General features: G+C 43.3%; 1 protein-coding gene across 2 annotated transcripts in view; it reads right to left on the bottom strand.

Annotated features, from left to right (window-relative positions):
• WBP1L (WW domain binding protein 1 like) overlaps positions 1–18,594 on the bottom strand; it is a 68,158-nt gene that overhangs the window by 10,450 nt on the left and 39,114 nt on the right. For both annotated transcript variants that reach the window (XM_026651149.1, XM_024213637.1), the window contains exon 2: positions 11,988–12,090. In XM_026651149.1, coding sequence (XP_026506934.1) covers positions 11,988–12,090 — 103 coding nt within the window. The remainder of the gene's footprint in view (positions 1–11,987; positions 12,091–18,594) is intronic.

The following is an 18,594-nucleotide window of genomic DNA, read 5'->3' as shown; positions in this document are numbered from 1 at the left end:
CATAATTAACTGGTTTGTTGTCTGACCAACACCAGGAACAACACACCCTATTCTTAGGGAAAGGGTCATGGGATTGTTCTTGAACAGAAGCAGTCAAGACTTCTGCTGTATTCCTCATATGAATTTCTGGAACCAGAGCCAGCAAACACCATGTGGAGGGACTGGTTCACTGACCACCAACACTTCTTGCATCTTGTAGGTATTCATAGGTGGCCTCCCCACCATGCCCCAATTACTGACTCAGCCCAGGCCAGAATAGCTTGTTAGATCAGAGGATCACAGTGCAAGATGTTAAAAGTTGCAGGCCATAAAAATCTTAAAACCTAGCAAATATTTAGTGCAATGATTTATTTGAAGTGAAAGTAGGGCTATAAGGCTAAGCGCAAAGATGTCTAGTAAGATACATTGAAAATACTGTACTGTGCTTACGAGGGGGGAAAAAGCACATTAGGGAGTGAACTGTACGTGAGTGCATCTAGTGTTGACTGACCTGGAATGAGTGATGGTGAAAATGTGAACAGAAACACATGCAGGATCATGCACAGAATAGGTTGTTCTTTCTGGAGGTGGGGGAGAGTAGGGGATTTCCAAAGTCACCCCCTCAAGACTGGCCACATAGCAATTAACAGAAAACCCATAGCGATGAAAAATGGCGAGAGAATGATCTATTGGTTGACGGACGGTGATCCTGAGCTGGCAAAGCATGGCTGAGCAGTGGCAGCAGCTGCACTCCTAATTTGGAGAAACATTCATAGATTCCAAGGCCAGAGGAACCATTATGATCATCTAGTCTGACCTCCTGTATAACACAGGTCATAGAACTTCCCCAGAATAATTCCTAGAGCAGAGCTTTTAGAACCACCACCAATCCCCTAAGTATGGCCTGCTTTTTGTTTCCTACCCTTGGAACATGAACACAAAAGAAAACGTGTTTTCCATTACGCACAGGATAAAATATACTTCTGGAGGGGCTAAATAAAAGCCTTTCACGTGTTGTTTCAAAGACCGAGAAAGCAGAGAGCAAGTCTACCTCATACAAACAATGGGGGAAGATATTCAAAAGGCAAAACAGAAGTCTGGCACCCAACTCCCAATGAAAGTCAATACGAGTCAGGCACCTACCTGCCCTCTGTGCCTTTGAAAATCTTTCCTTGATGTGTTTCAACAACTTTCTCCCTCCGACATGGAAGATACCTGCTGGCTTCATTTTGGGCTGAGCAAAATTATCCTTCCAGGGAAGGTGATAAAAGAACAGGCAGGGATCAAGCTACCCTGAGATGGAAAGTGCCTTCTTTGGAAGAATGACCAATCACTTCTTGGCCTATTGGTCAATGGCATCAAGATCTCTCAAATAGACAGAAATGACAGAGTGTCTCATGTTCTTGGTTAAAAAGATATACAGGACAATCATCAAATTCACGCAAGTGTCAGAATATTTCTCAGTTCACTAAATCAGTTTTGTCAAAAACAGAGGCTGCCCTCGTCTCAAAAAAGGTCTTCCTCTGAGATAGACTGGTATCAACAGCAATCTGTGGAGGATATGACAATAGTGATGCACTCAAAAGTGTTTATTGCATCAGTAACAGCCAGGGAGTTAAGGTTTTCCACAAGAGCTCTGTGCCACAAAGCGTCAAAAGCTTTTATTAAAAGATATTCATCAGCTCCATACACAGCATCAAACACATTGTCCAGGTAACAGTATGAATACTGATCGCAGACAAAACAGATGCTATACTAGGATTTTTGTGGGTGGAGGTTCTGTTCCCAATACAATCAAACCCTTTTCTACTACACATCGGTGTATTTGGAGATACCTATAACAACATTTCACCAAGAGGGGGGAGGTCGTCATTTTCTGTCTCACAACAGGATGCACAAATACCATGTTCACCAAGGGCAACATTCCAAGCAAAGATTTCACTGAGGGAAGCTCCTTTTATCCAGTGCAAAATGGAAAACGTGTTTTCTTTCGTGTTCATGTTGCAAGGGTAGAACAGAATAATCTGCCCTAGAGATCACAGTAAACTTAGGTAAATGCCACTGTTCTGTTGGCAGGAAACTCACTAAGGCCAAGCCAAAATACACCACAGAGGGCTTCTCTGTCTGACAAGCACGTTGGGTAATGATCTTGGATTCACAATATCTGGTCCAACAGGAGGGGATGTGGGGCAGTTTCACTGACTGAAAGGCATACTTCCAAGTAGCAGCATCTTCCTCAAAGATGCTTGAATAAAAGCTAGTTGAAGGGTCAATATTTTTGTCACCCAAGAATGGGAGACCACTTTAATCAATGTTGCAATCTTGGTGTAGTGGAGTTTTGCAGATCGCGCCAGGAAAAGACATCTCTGATCTCAAAGGCCACGTCAATATCCTGCCTTTTCAGAGAGGAGGCTGCTCCAAATCAGTACTGTCCCTTAAGAAGGGATTATGAGGCTACTGACAAAGTAAGTTATCATACAACAGTAGAAGCTGCCAAGTGTAACAAATATTTGTAGAGTGGAAAGGTCAAAACTCCAACCCCTGTTTATTTGCCCTCAGAGCTGCTGACTTGAACATGTGATGATGGAGGTTAACTGCAGCTAATTCTTAGCCTCCTGGATGGTGGTGAATATACACTCGATGCAACTACTGTATAAAACCTGAAGAGACACATAATAAACAGCACTGAACATCCCTGCTTGTAGCTTCATCATCTTTCAACTATAGTCAATATGAGGCAGCAAATGCTATTTAAGTCTCTGTCCTGGGGAAAGAATATTTAGAGATAAATAACTTCTTTATGCTCCAGATGAAGTAACAGTGCTACAGGCCTAGTGAGGACCAGCCTAGGACAATTGATCCCCAGTCTCCGTTACTAGAATACAAATGGCAAGTTGAACAATGGCCTCAAATGAATCCAAGGTGCACATCAAGTTTCAGAACATGTCCAGGCCATTGGAGAACCAACTCCAAGATAATATTTTACACAGGCAAACCAAAGTGGCGAGAGGTGCAGATGAAGGTTGGAAGTAAAATGACCATTGAGGATATGTCCACACTGCAATTAGACACCCGTGGCTGGCCCGTGCCCGCTGACTCAGGCTAGCCAGACTCGGGCTAAGGAGAAGTTTAATTGCGGTACAGATGTTCAGGTTTAGGCTGGCGTCTGGGCTCTAGGACCCTGCAAGGTGGGAGGGTCCCAGAGCTCAGGCTGCAGCCTGAGCCCATCTACATCGCAATTAAACATCCCCTTAACTTGAGCCCCTCAGTCCGAGTCAGCTGGCATGGGCCAGCCATGGGTGTCTAGTTGCAGTGTAGACATACCCTAGGAAGGTTCCTAAGGAACTATCCTGCCTTTCCTTGATGTTTAAGAGGTAAGGTAGTTGAGACTTGGCAAGACTGTTGCTGCTCCTATAGAATAAAGCAATCAGTAAAGAGGGCCAAGATCTCTGTACTGTATATTTCCTCCTTTACCCTTCTATCTGTGACTCTTACCAACCTACATTAAACAGCTTAAGATGATTTTGCCAAACCTTTATCTTCTGAAACTGGCTATAACCGGTGAGACAGGAAGTGACAAAATTTCAGAAACATTAACAGTGACAAGTTTTTTTTTTAATGTAATTTCTCCTTCTCTATTTTAGTCTAGGCTACTAAACGGCAGCAATGGATTGAAACACTAGCTGATACTGGAGCAGCAGAGCTATCGAAGTACAGAGGAGGAGAGCCAAGCCAGGTAAGGAGCTGAAAGAAAAGTAAGGTGTAGCACAAACCTCTATAAGGAAAACGGACACAGTTATGCCGAAGGACAGATGGGGGCGAAAACAAAAGAGGACAAATCAAAGGGAATGGGAGACTAACAAACTCTTGGACATGAATCTCAGTTACAAATCCTCCCTGGAATATGCACGTTGCAGCATCGCAAAGGTTTTAGAAACTAACAGGGAGTCAGCACAAATATCCGGACTGAGGATTTTTTGGGGGGGAAAATAAAAACAACTCTCTCTCAAGGTTCCTGGGAACACATGCAGAGGGTTAAGTGAGAACATGGTTCAGAACAGCAATAATATAAATGGTGCTGTCTGCAAACGGAGAACGTTTTTCATTTATAATCCTTCTCCCAGTGGCTGCATATTAAAGATTTTTTTCTTTCAGAATTGAGGTGATCAGTATCACTGCTCAGGGGTAAAAGCAGCAGAGGCAACAGAGAGGAAACGTAGATCTAGAAATAATTCTAACTGCCAAGAATTCTTGCTCACTGAGCACCTATCTGTATACAAGTTCCATAGAATAAAACTGCCAGTAAAACACTATGGCTATTCAGTTAAGCACTCAAAAACCATGAAATGCCAAAATTAAGATTGCACATGCAACCTGACTCGGCTAATTGCGCACATGTGTTCTGATTCATTCTTGATACAATTAGGTTAGTCTTCCAATGTACAGTGTTTTCCTACAGGCCTAAGTTGTTGGTTTGGTTTGGTTTTTTTACACCCTTTAGGGACTGTTTGCCTTGTCAGGCATCAGACTTAGGGCATATCTACACTTACCGTGGATTGATGCGGCGGCGATCGATCCACCCGGGGTCGATTTAGCGGGACTACTGAAGACCCACTAAATCGACCGCAGGTCGCTCTCCCGTCAACTCTGGTACTCCAGAAGAATGAGAAGCATAAGGGAAGTCGACGGGAGAGTTTCTCCCGTCGACCCAGCACAGTGTAGACACTGCAATAAGTCAACCTAAGCTACGTGAATAACATAGCTGGAATTGCGTAACTTAGGTCAACTTAACCCCGTAGTGTAGACCTACCCTCAGACTTCAAGTCCAGAAGGGATCATCGTGATCAGCTTGTCTGACATACTGTACGTCGCAGGCCCCAGAATCTCACCCACACATTCCTGTAATAGGCCCATAACCTCTGGCTGAGTTACTGAACTCCTCACATCTTGATTTACAGATTACAAGTTACAGAGATTCCACCATTTCCTCCAGTTCAAACACCAGCAGCCCCACCTTGCCCAAGAAGGCAAAAACACCCCAGGGTCTCTGCCAATCTCACCTGGGGGAAAATTCCTTCCCGATCCCAAATGCATTAGATCCTGAGCATGTGGGTGAGATTCACAAGCCAGGCACTTGGGAAAGAATTCTCTATAATAACTCAGAGCTCTCCCCATCTAGTGTCCCATTTGTGGCAGCTGGAGATATTTGCTAATAGTTACAGATGGGCCATATGCCATCGTAGGCAACCACCATAAACTCAAACTCAGTCTTGAAACAAGTTAGGGTTTTTTGCCCCTACTACTCCTCTTGGAAGGTTGTTCCAGAGTTTTACTCCTCTGATGGTTAGAAACATTTGTCTAATTTCAAGCCTAAACTTATTGATGGCCAGTTTATATCCATTTCTTATTCTGCCAACATTGGCTCTTAACTTAAATAATTCCTATTCCTCCCCCTGGTGTTTATTCCTTTGATGCATTTATAGAGAGTAATCATATCTCCCCTCAGCCTTTGTTTGGTTAGGCAAAACAAGCCAAGCTCTATGAGTCTCCTCGCATAAGGTAGGTTTTCTATTCCTCTCATCATCCTCATAGCCCTTCTCTGCACCTGTTCCAGTTTGAATTCATCTTTCTTAAACATGGGAGACCAGAATTGCATGCAGTATGCCAGATGAGGTCTCACCAGTGCTTTGTATAATGGTGCTAATACTTGTCTCTCTCTACTGGCAATCCCTTGTCTGATGCACCTAGGATTGAATTAGCTTTTTTCACAGCCGCATGACATTGGCAGCTCATAGTCATCCTGTGATCAACCAATACACCCAGGTATTTTCTCTCTGTTGTTTCCAGTGGCTAAGTCCTCAGCTTGCAACAAAAATTCTTGTTTTTAGTCCCTAAATTGATGACCTCAGACTTTGCACTATTAAATTTCATCCCATTTCTATTCCTCCAGTTTTCAATTTTATCCAAATCTACTTGCGTTATATGCCAGTCCTCCTATGTACTGGCAATACCTCCCAACTTTGTGTCCTCCGCAAATATCACTAGCACGCTCCCACATTTTGTGCCAAGGTCATTCATGAAAATGTTAAATAAGATTGGTCCCCTGACTAATATAGTGTCTGACTTTATTGACTCAATGACCAATAGCTATTGAGGGTGGTCTTGTGGTAAAAGCACAAGAATAGGTGTCAGGAGACCTAAATTTGATTCCCAAAGCTGCTACACATTTCATTTATATAATATAATAATGGAGATATCCTATCTCCTAGAACTGGAAGGGACCTTGAAAGGTCATCGAGTCCAGCCCCCTGCCTTCACTAGCAGGACCAAGTACTGATTTTTGCCCCAGATCCCTAAGTGGCCCCCTCAAGGACTGAACTCACAACCCTGGATTTAGCAGGCCAATGCTCAAACCACTGAGCTATCCCCTCCCCCCTAAATACTTTGGACAGGTCACAACTTCTGAGCCTCAATTTCCTCATCTGTAAAATGGCAGTAACTACTTCATGTGTATCCTCTTCCTCCTTTCTCCATGCTCAGAGATGACATTTCAGCTTAAACATTCAAAAATGACACCTTGGGACAAAGGCCAAGCTCAGAAATTTCCAGCAAATTATAAGCAAATGAAAAGGGGATTAAAATAGAAATTGTTAGCAGCCTATTTACAGTGGCTACTGCACTCTCACTATTTACCACTTGGCTAGTGCCTCCCAACTGGGGATTCCAAAAGCACTTTAAAAACATTAAGGCAACTCAACACCTCTGCAACGTAGGTGTTCTCTCCATTTCATCTAAAAGAAAGGAAGGCTCTATTCAAAGTGACATTCTCCATTTCATCTTCTCCTTGGGCTTAGCAACAGATAATTCAGACTGTAGAGCTATATTTTTTGGCACCAAGGCACTCAAATTTTGTTTTACTAAGGGATGGGTGGGGAATCTGGACCAAGCTGCTATCTAATTTTAAACACAGCCCGTTCACCTGCTTGACATATGTTCTTTATTCCTCCACTCCACCCCTTAACAAAATAATACAATGATTTTGCTTCCTATTCTCCCCCCGCCGCCACACACATACTATCATCTCCTTTAATTGGTTCATAACACTACATACCTCTCACTCCCAGTTATTTCTAGAACTTTTCAGACCCCCTGATTTCTAAACTAAGACTCCCTCCAACTCCTGAAAGTGGAAAGAGAACCTGTTTACAGGAACTACTCCCACTACCCACAAGATAGGATCATATTACAGGAGGCACGTCCAGCCTGGACTAAGTTTCTTTCCATTCCAAAAATCATTTATTCACATAGCTGGAGTTGCATAGCGTAGGTCGACTTACTGCGGTAGCGTAGACATAGCCTTAATGTGCATTGCAGGAAGTACAAAGAAGTAACAAAAACAACATAAGTATGTGTTGGGAGGCGAGTGTGTGAGAGCCAGAGTGTGTGAGTGTGCATGAGAGAGAGACAGACAGGCAGGAGTGTGAGAGACTGTGTGCTGGCTGCTGGAGAATTCTATAAAGAGACAGCACACTCTCTCAAGGCACTCACCTGAAGGCTCAGACCACAGCAGCTCTCCTGCTACTGAGCCCTGTCCCCCCTCCCCTGCTCTGTGGAGATGGGGTACATGGGGAAGGAGGTGGTGGGGGAAGGGGGCACCCTGACATCAGCGTCCCCCCCCACACACACTCTGCACAGCAAGCAGGAGGGTCCTGGGAGCAGCTGGCCAGGTGCTCCAAGGCAGAGGGCAGGAGCAACGCGGCTGCAGAGCAGTGGGGGGAGGAGCACCTGAACATACGCTGCTGTGGGCGGCTCTGCTAATCAAGTGCGCGGCACTTGATTCACTCCTGAGCGGCCACGTGACCGCGCAGCTTAGAGGGAACACAGGTCCTGAAAAGGTCAATATGAGTTGCAACTTCTCTACAGCGATTTCAGTATATGGATTGCACTGGTTAACGTCAAAAGCTTTATCAAAATTTGCAATGAGCATAAAGCAAGCAACCTGTGACGTTGTGCAGTCTATATGGTTTTATAAAAACATGATAATAAGTGAATATAATGTAACTGGGATAGTTTTATAAAAATTTGACAATAAGTGACTATAATGCAAATGGGATATACTTTGTGCAAAAGGTCTCTTGTAAGGTATCATTACAAAGCTTATAATCTACTGAGTATGATCATCTGATTTGTATAAATGTACCACTCTTGTATCTAAAACTAGAAATATAAAATGTAACTCTGAGGGCCTATTGTAATTATGTAAAGTGTGGGCCATTAATGATGGTTTGGAATCTTGATGACTCCCATTGTCTGCAGATGGCTGTTTACCTGTGAGTCTCCCTGTATATGTGTGTGCTGGCAAGTGAGTAATGAAGTCTTGCAGTGACATGTGATCATGTCAACTGAACTGGAATCCATCTTTAACCTGGTGCTTTTCCAGTGAGGGGGGTGGAAACCCAGAGGGACAAAGGGTTCCCGCCTTATGCAAAAGATATATAAAGGGGTGGAACAGAAGAGAGAGGGAGAGGAGCCATCATGGAGAATCCCCTAGCTAACACCTAAGCTGGAACAAGAGCTGTACCAGGGGAAAGAATTGTGCCCAGGCCTGGAAGGTGTCCAGTCTGAGAAAAACTTACTGAAGCATCTCTGAGGGTGAGATTATCTGTATTTAGTTTGATTAGGCATAGATTTGCGCATTTTATTTTATTTTGCTTGTGACTTACTTTGCTCTGTCTGTTACTACTTTGAACTACTTAAATCCTACTGTCTGTATTTAATAAAATCACTTTTTATTTAGTAATTTACTCAGAGTATGTATTAATACCTGGGGGTGCAAACAACTGTGCATATCTCTCTATCAGTGTTATAGAGGGCGAACAATTTATGAGTTTGCCCTGCATAAGCTTTATGCAGGGTAAAACGGATTTATCTGGGTTTAGACCCCATTGGGAGTTGGGCATCTGAGTGCTAAAGACAAGCACACTTCTATGAGCTGTTTTCAGGTAAACTTGCAGCTTTGGGACAAGTGATTCCGACCCTGGGTCTGTGTTGGAGCCAGACTGGAGTGTCTCGCTCAGCAAGACAGGGTGCTGGAGTCCTGAGCTGGCAGGGAAAACAGAAGCAGGGGTAGTCTTGGCACATCGGGTGGCAGCTCCCAAGGGGGTTTCTGTGATCCAACCCGTCACACAACCACAATTTAAAATGGCAATTTAATCATTCGTTAGTAAAAATTATTAATATGAGTCCCCATGCTGGCTGTGTGGAGAGCAAAGCTATTGTCATGCACGCAATGGCTATTGCTTTCCATATGGGAGAGACAAGTGTTTGAGCTCCGTAAGCTTGAAAGCTCGTCTCTCTCCAGCACAAGTTGGCCCAATAAAAGATATTACCTCTCTCACCTTGTCTTTCTAACATCCTGGGACCAACAGGGCTTCAACACCACCACCGCTTTCCATATGGTCATTTAACTGCCCGTAACATTTATAGAGCACCTCTCATCTTGAAGGATCTCAAAGTGCTTCACCAGATATACATACCCAGGGTCCTGCTGTTCTGTGATTTCTATGGCAATTGATGAAGTCTGTAGATGCAGAGCTGGGCTCCAGAATCTGAACTTTCATTTAAAAAAAATTGTTCTCATGGATGCAAAGAAACCCTTGAAAAATGTAAACTGAAGTGGTATCTGCCTGGGCCTGCAGCCAGCCTGAAATAACCGCTCTGAGGCAGGAGTTGCCCCATTGAGATAAATTGGGCAAGGATTCAAATCTAAAAATGCCAGTTTGAATCCCTATATTGTTAGCTATTCCCCGATGAACACTTCAGCACATATATCCAGTTAATACTCACCCCATAATCTTCAACTGCCTTCCTCATTTTCCCCAGCCAAATGTCCCACATGTTTGGTTCCCAGCTACCTAAATCTTCAGATTTCCCGACTGCTTTTATGACGCAGTGAGACATTGTCAATGCAAAGAACTGTCACATACGGATAATGTGGGCCCGGTGTAAAATAAACTGAGTTTAATATTAAAAAAATAACAGACTCTACTATGCTGATTGCACTGTTTGCTTTCACTTCAGTACAATCTCCATTTAAAAACATATAGGAAGCTGTCTTCTGATTTCCATATTTCTTCTAAGGAGCAGCTGTATTCAAGGGCCCTGTTGCAAAATTTAGGTCCAAAGGACGAAGCATTAGGAATTACTGTCGTTGAATCTGGAGAGATCGGAACTCCTCATGTTTGTGTTACTACATTTTATGTAAATATCTCACTGTGGGAAATTGAGACTGCCAGTATCAGAGGGATTAAGCAGTAGGTACAACAGTTACATAAAAGCAACAAGACTAGAGGGTGTGGTGATAAATAGGATCAGCACATTAGAGATGGGTGATCAGTTCACAATAGTTCCAGGGGGCTTGTGCGCAGGCTCTCCTTTCTACCCAACCCCTTGGTATTATAGAAATATACCGACTATCACCGCCCCATTTCTCGGGTCATATAAGGTGGAGTAATCTTTCTTACTTCCTGTCCTTTGAGCCTCCCTTTTCCCCTACACCTCTGATAAGAATCCTGCTATCTTTAATCAGCTTCTCTCTCGGTTTGGTGCCCTCCAACAATAGGCTAGTCTACACTGGGACCTTACATTGGCATAGCTATGTCTCTCGGGGGTATGAAAAATCCACATCCCTGAGAGATGTAGCTATGCTGGCCTAACCCCTGGTGTAGGTGGCACTAGGCCGACAGGAGAATTCTTCCGTCGATCTAGTCACTGCCTCTTGGGGAGCGGATTACCTATACTGATGGGAGAACCCCTCCCGTTGGCATAGACAGTGTCTACACTGAAGTGCTACAGCGCCATTGTAGTGGTTTAAGTGTAAACATACTCTAGATCTGACATCTCCAGGCCTTGTGAGTCAGCAGATGTATTTGCAGCATAAAGGAATCCTGTCCTCCGACTCAATTAGAAGACAAAATATGGGCAATCTCAGTTCCTTAGGTAAAAAATTGAGCTAGCAAGGCGTGTAGACAACAGTGTACATTAATCAGGGCCCCACATTCCTACTCTACATCCATGGAATCTGCCCAGAATCCATTCCTCACCAGAGGAATTGTGCTCCAAATCTGAACTTATTTTTAAAAAAAGATGAAATTTCTAGTCCTGATGCTTAAGAAAACCTTATAAATAAGGCTTCCGTGACTTCCAGAGATCTCCGGAACATTTTTTGCTTCAGCCCCAGGGCAGCTCTCAGCTGCTGCTAGCAGCGCCCCCCCGCACCTCCCAGCCCCTGGGCAGCAGGGGGACCTAGAGCTCCCAGCCTCTGCAAGGGGACCCGGGACCCCACACAGCTGCTGCCGTGACACCCCCAAGAGCTCTCTGCCACAGCAGGTGGCAAGGACCCCCAGAGCTGCCCAGCTGTGGCGGGCATGGGAGAAGGGGACCCTGGAGCTGCCCAGCCGTTGCAGGTGCTGGACCCTCCGTCCCTCCCCATTTTGCCAGGGATATTTTTAGTAAAAGTCAGGGACAAGTCAGAGGGTTCTGTGAATTTCTGGTTATTGCCCGGGACCTGTCCCTGACATTTACTAAAAATATCCAAGACCAAATCTTAGCTTTACTTCTTAACAAAGTGATTCAAATGTAAACCAACCCAGTGTTGTACAGTACGTCTGTTGCAGATAGCCTAAAATAATGAAAGATAAAGCTGTGCTCGTCTCTGAAGCTAAACACAACAGCCTGAGCCAAATGGAGAAGGTTTTTTTGTTGAAAACTCCAAGTACTCGGTCATGGCTGTTGGTAGGAAGTACCACTGCCATTACACCAGAAGATGCCAGGCTAACTCGGCCTAATTGCCACAACACTCTAGCCCAGCCTAAAGCAGGGATCCAGTTGTAGTACAGCTGGATGGCAACATATAAAAGGAATTTAAGAAGGAAACCCAGAAGAAGGATCAGAAAGGCTCATAGTCATGCAGATTATGAAGGGAGTCTATAAAAACAGAAAGGACTTACACCAGAGTTCATAGTAGTAGTTGCAACACTGTGACTGTCCGCAACAGTGGCCTGTTTCACAGATATAACTTTGATTGTTGACCCCCAGGCAGGTTTGCTTGTCCTAAAATGAAAAACAGAGACACACAAGTTACTAACATTATATTTTTAAAATATAACTATAGAACGCCTTCCACACAAGGCTCTCAAAGCATTTTAAACACATGCATTAGATTTCTCAAGACACTAGGGAGGTATGTGAGTATTAACTCAAATTTACACAAACAGAGAGAGAGAGAGAGCGAAAGCACTGCCCAAGTCTATTCCATAATTGAGAAGAGAACCCAGGCCTACCAACTGTATGTGGTCCCCTGCTTTAACAACTAGACCATGTTGCCTTTTATTACACACTCTCCGGTTCATTTTTAAGCTGTCACATTTTGTGCTCTGGACATTTTGTACATAGTAGAGAGAGATTTTGTTCCACATTTTACTTTGTTGTATTACTGAGGCCGTGCGTCAAGCGGAGGAAATGCTTTATAAATAGAGAATGTTGTAATCCGAGTGAGAACTGCTTGAGTTTGCCACTTGGATTTAAATAATTACGGTATATTCTTGTAAAATTCGGCTCTGAAATTATTCTCTTATTAGCAGCCTAGCTGATAAAAAAATCAGCTTTCCAGTAAAGCTTCTTCCTGGAAGCTTCTCTTTCTAGGAGTGGAGCCAAATCAGCGGTACTTTATCACCTTGCAGTCTTCCCTCGCGGTGGTTCTCAACCTGCAGCCCAGGTAACACATTGTGGGCCGCACGTGTGGCCCACGATGATAAATCGTTGAGAACCACTGGTCTACGTGTTACTACAAATAGGACTACATGTTTAAGTGATGTGTTTTCAAGTACAGACCATAATAGGTGAATAACATCTGTCATATTCTTGGTATTTACCAAGAATAACAGGTTCACTGGATACCCTGTGTATTTTTTATTCCTTCATTTTAGGGGTTTTTTTGTTTTTTGTTTTAACCATGTGATATTTCACTTTCGTTGAACATACCACTCGGACCAATTATAGTTCATGTAAATGAAACCCCATACACGATTTTTTTTTTTTTTTTAAAGACGACATTCTATTTTTGGATTCAAGGAACATGTGAGTATCAGTATTAAAACATTCCCACCCCTCCCGCCAACCCAATCAAAAGAGTTAGCACACACCACAAAAGCCACACTTCTGGCTTCAACTCCTCAAGTGCCTGCATCGAAGGAGCAGTGTAGTTTCTAAAAGAAAAGCCTCCTACGTCCCCTTACACAGCAGAAAGAGCCCTGCTCCATTTCTTCCATAAGAAGAGCTCCCAGAGCCTTGCACACTGTAAAGGGGGTTTTGAGCATGTGCACAGCTTCATGAAAATACAGACTTTCCCTTAATCTGAATTGGGGAAGAGGCCATGAAAAGATATCAGCATTCCACCTGCTTAATAGACAGAATGAGAGAGGGCTGCCTGTCCTGCTAGCTCTGCAGAGGCAGCAGAACCTCCCGCCAGACAAACCTCCCTAGGGTGACCAGACGTCCCGATATTTTGGGGGTATTGTTCCGATATCGCTTTTTTTTTTTTTTTTTTCCAGCGGCAGGGGCCTGCCTTTTTTTTCCTCCTTCCCCCCCCCCCCCGCCATGTGTCCCAATTTTTTCTTTCCCTCATCTGGTCACCCTAAACCTCCCAAAGAGCTTGGCTGCAAGCGACTGCTTTTTCCACCCACAACCCCGCTGCTAGACTTGCTTTGAAATCAAGTTCGTTCAATCATGAAGTACTCATGCAATTAAACAGTGTTACAACGTGCCACGCGTTTTATGTTCTTTATTGGAGGGGCTTTTTTTTTTTAAATGCTAGATGCAGAAAGCAGATGTCCCACGCCTTGATAGGGTGAAAGGTCTTTTCCACCTGTAATTTTCTAAGATGACAGTCAAATGTGCAAGTCACTCTGCTGAGCTATCATAGCATTTTATATTTCAATTTCTTTAACCACAGCATTTGTTTCCTAACGTGCAATTATGGTCAAGGAAATAACTAGAAATGGCACATCTCACAATGTCTCTGTGGCTGATGTATCCCAAGTCATATCTGTCCAATTACTAACCATTTTTTCTCCTATTAGCCAAGCAGCAGCAATGCTATTGGAGAATGAACTAGATTCTTTCCTGGCTCATACATCAACAGAATTGAGACTTAAGGTCTAAATCAGGGGTAGGCCACCTATGGCATGTGTGCCAAAGGCGGCACGCGAGCTGATTTTCAGTGGCACGCATGCTGCCTGGGTCCTGGCCACCGGTCTGGGGGGGGGCTCTGCATTTTAATTTAATTTTAAATGAAGCTTCTTAAACATTTTAAAAACCTTATTTACTTTACATACAACAATAGTTTAGTTATATATTATAGACATAGAAAGAGACCTTTTAAAAACGTTAAAATGTATGACTGGCACGCGAAACCTTAAATTAGAGTCAATAAATGAAGACTCGGCACACCACTTCTGAAAGGTTGCCGACCCCTGGTCTAAATGAAAAATCTGTAATATTGTTGATGATGCACAAGGAAGAAAATGCAAAACTTGATTTTCAGATCAGAAATTTGGGTTTGCAGCTGTGACAAACTCTAAAGCAACATTATGTGTGTCAACCGAACAACTATGAGTTAGAGTCAGAGACAGGCCAGAACTGGAATCTTGCACTGTCATTTTAAGTGTCGCTTTGCACTAGGACATACATTTCAAGGAATTAAACAGCATTTATTCCAATACATATTTTCTTCTATTAATATAACATTTCAAAGAGCAAAAATTAAGACTTTGCGGCAACAACCTGTAACAAAGATATAAAACTCCCTTAAAGTTCAATTTTATTTTGGGGGATTTCATCAGAAGTTGTTCAAACCACATCATCCCTCTGAGTTCCCCCACTGACTCCCCCTTGCCTATAAAAATCAAGTTTAAGACAACTGCCCTTTCCAGCCCAACCCTGCACAGTATCATCCTTGCCTACACGTACTTACAGGGAGCCCTTGGTGACCCTGAATGTTTTGTCTTGTTAAGTATGTTGTAACTACCGCCAAGCACTTTGTTAAACTTTGATTTCTCACTGCATCCCACTTTGTCCCTTTACTCCACAAGTGATGCAAACCGAGTTAGTCTCTCCCCCTCGCCCTCTCCCCCGATATTCAATGTCTTGTAGGCACAGAGGGCTGCACGGAATATCACATTTTCCTCTGTTTATATGGCAGGCTGCCACCCACTTAACTCAATCACACAGCCTGAAAACCCTCTTTTCCCACAAGGCCTGCAAATGTTAAATTTACTTCAACAACATGCCATTCCCATTCCCATCTAGATTATATGAAAGATTTAAGTTATCACCATCCCAAGTGTCCGAACATGTTCTTGTTGGGGCTTTGTGATTTAGGCAAAGCTCTTCTTGGGCAAGGGATGCATTTGTAAACACTCTGTTTAGACTATTATTTGGAACACTAAACACATGGTGCTTATATAATAATTAAGGTAGCCTTCAACCGCAGCTCTTTTAAATGAAGATTAATTTTTACAAAATTGCAGCCATTGAATTATTAGTTACCAAGATACCCCAAACAATGTGACTCTTATATTTCAAATGTCTCCTGGGCAAACACCATGTACCTTTATTATTAATTATTAAAGTGAGGCACGAAGGGGGGGGGAAAACAGGTGTGGGCAAGACAAAGGACAGGAATAATATTTTTGTAATAAGAGAATGCATGCATGTAAAAAATTATTGTCTCATGGAGGCAAAAATTAAAGGATTAATGCAGTGTGCTAAATTGCTTTTGTGTCTAGCAGCTATTTTTAGACAAGTAGCTGTAAAGGTCATTTTAATCAGAGAAAGGACTTTCTGTGCTAATAATAATGGAACAATTAGATAGTTGCAGGTTTAAAAAGGACACCGGCAAATGTCGCTTTATGTTTTGTTCTTGTACGTTTTATTATCAGAAATGGGAAAAAAAAATCTTAGCTGACCAATTTCCTCCCTCGTTTTATTAAAGCATTATTCTTTCCCACAGGTACTAGAGCTGCAATGCAGGGTTCTATTGGACACTACTGGCTGTGTCTGGTTGTCAAGTAGCAACAATTCGCGAGCATGCTTCTCCCACCTCAACCTTCACTGGGCTAATAGCAACCATTCTTCTCTGCTGGTAACCTCACCACAGTTATCCATTTACTGTCACCTCCAGAATAGCTTCCTGCAGTGGAGTCTACATGGGACTACTCTTGAAGGACATTCAAACTTCGGCTTAGAGCAGAAAGTGCCAGTCTGCTTACTTAGCATTTTGTGCATGCCCCCATTACATCTATTCTGCAAAGACTGATTGGCTTCCAACTAGTTCTGAAAGAATTGGGTTTGTTTAGTTTGGAAAAGAGAAGACTGAGAGGGGACATGATAGCAGTTTTCAGGTATCTAAAAGGGTGTCATAAGGAGAAGGGAGAAAACTTGTTCACCTTAGCCTCTAAGGATAGAACAAGAAGCAATGGGCTTAAACTGCAGCAAGGGATGTCTAGGTTGGACATTAGGAAAAAGTTCCTAACTGTCAGGGTGATTAAACACTGGAATAAATTGCCTAGGGAGGTTGTGGAATCTCCATCTCTGGAGATATTTAAGAGTAGGTTAGATAAATGTCTATCAGGGATGGTCTAGACAGTATTTGGTCCTGCCATGCGGGCAGGGGACTGGACTCGATGACCTCTCGAGGTCCCTTCCAGTCCTAGAATCTATGAATAGTTTCCAGGTACAATTCAAGGAGTTGGCTCTCCCCATAAAGTTCTGTATACTCTGGGTTCTAGGTACATTACAGAATGCCTCTTTTAGGCTATCCTCCAAGAGCCAGGACTATCTGGGACACATAAACTGAGCTAGCGTTAGGGGGTAGCAAGCAGGGCAAATTCCCAGGTCCCCATGCCACAGGACTTCAGCCCCGAGCTGCAGGGCCAGGGCTCCAGCTTCAGCCTGGTGGGGCTGGGGCTTTGGCTTCAGCAATGTTGCAGAAATCCAATGTGTAAGCAGGTAAGGAAGGCAGGGTGGGGGCCCACTCCTTAGTTTCTGCCCTTGGCCCCAGCAAATCTAATGCCATTCTTGCATGTGAGTTGACAGAACGTTGATACGTACCATTTTGGGGGCAGGCGTTTTCAGCGGAGGGCCCTCAAGCCTGGCACGCAGTTCCTACGCCCCCTTAGGAGCCAGCATAGCAAGCTGATGAGCATGCTGCAAGGCCCATCTATTGCTCGGGATTTTTCTGAGGGCGAGTTGGCAGAGTCTGAGGAGCCTTTCTGTATTGTTTTGACATGTGAATCTGGATTATTTTTGCATTACGCCTATGGTATTTCTAATACATACTATATAAATAAATAAAAGTAAACTTGGCTATTTTGGTTCGTTTCCCCGTAGATGATAAACCCACTGCTGTGTTGACAACTCCACAACTAGCAGGGGACGTGCAAAGCTGTTTTTATTTACACTTTGTATAAATAGTGATTTAAAATTTTATAGTACACTACTTTCAAAACTGTATTAATATAGGCTAATTAGGATTTCTATAAACACTTCATATTCAGGGTGCTTCACAAACAATCCTTGTAACACCCATCTGGAGGTGGGCATATGCGGAACCTGAGACAGCATCGTTAAGCGATTTGTTTAAAACCACAGAGAACACTAATACATCTGTGCTGGGATTAGGAATCAAATTTCTTACTCCTAGTTCTGCACTCAGACCTCACTGTGTATCCAAGTCATAAACTTAAGGAAGGTCAATTTTGAGACTAAACTACTTAATGTCTCTAACCTTCACACATATGCTACCTGAACTGTCAGTCACAAATGAGCAATAAATAAGATTACATTTATATAACTATAGAATGAGAGAGACAAGGTAGGTGAAGTAATATCTTTTATTGGACCAAATTCTGTTGGTGAGAGAGACAAGCTTTCGAGCTTACACGGAGCTCTTCTTCAGGTCTAGGAAAGGTACTCGGAATATCACAGCTAAATACAAGGTGGAACAGATAAGGAGTTAACACACGGCACAAGAGACCAGTCAAGAGGAAGTGGGCAGTAACACATCTACAGTCGTAGGACAAAGGAGGGTTATAGTGGGTTACAGACTGTTGTAATGAGCCATTAATCCAGTGTCTTTATTAAGTCCATGATTTTGGTGTTTAGCTGAGTTATGAATTAAGTTCCCAGGCTTGATTTTAGAAGGTGTTGGGCAGGTTTCCTTGGAGGATGAGGTCAGAGGGTTTTTTTTTTCTCCCTTTACTGAAGCATGCTTTCTTGGGGTATTTGGGTGGCCCAGTCCTGATGCAATCTACTTATCTGGTGGTATGTCCTTGTTTGGCGAACGCGGTTTTAAGTGCATTAGGTGTGTATCTGGACTTCTCCTCAGAGCACATTCGAGGGTCTCTGTGCTAAGCTGTAGCTAACAGATTTCTTGGCGTGTTTGGGGTGGTACTGGATCTGGTTTCTTGTATATAATTGTCTGTAGGATCCATTATTGAAACTGATTGTGGTGCCCAGGAAATTGATGCTGGTGTGGGAGTGTTTCAGACAGAGTTT

Source organism: Terrapene carolina, unplaced genomic scaffold (genome assembly GCF_002925995.2).
Source record: "Terrapene carolina triunguis isolate 2854851 unplaced genomic scaffold, T_m_triunguis-2.0 Scaffold95, whole genome shotgun sequence".
Lineage (NCBI taxonomy): Eukaryota > Metazoa > Chordata > Testudines > Emydidae > Terrapene > Terrapene triunguis.
Note: the sequence above shows the minus strand (reverse complement) of the source record. Positions and strands in the feature narration are given on the sequence as shown.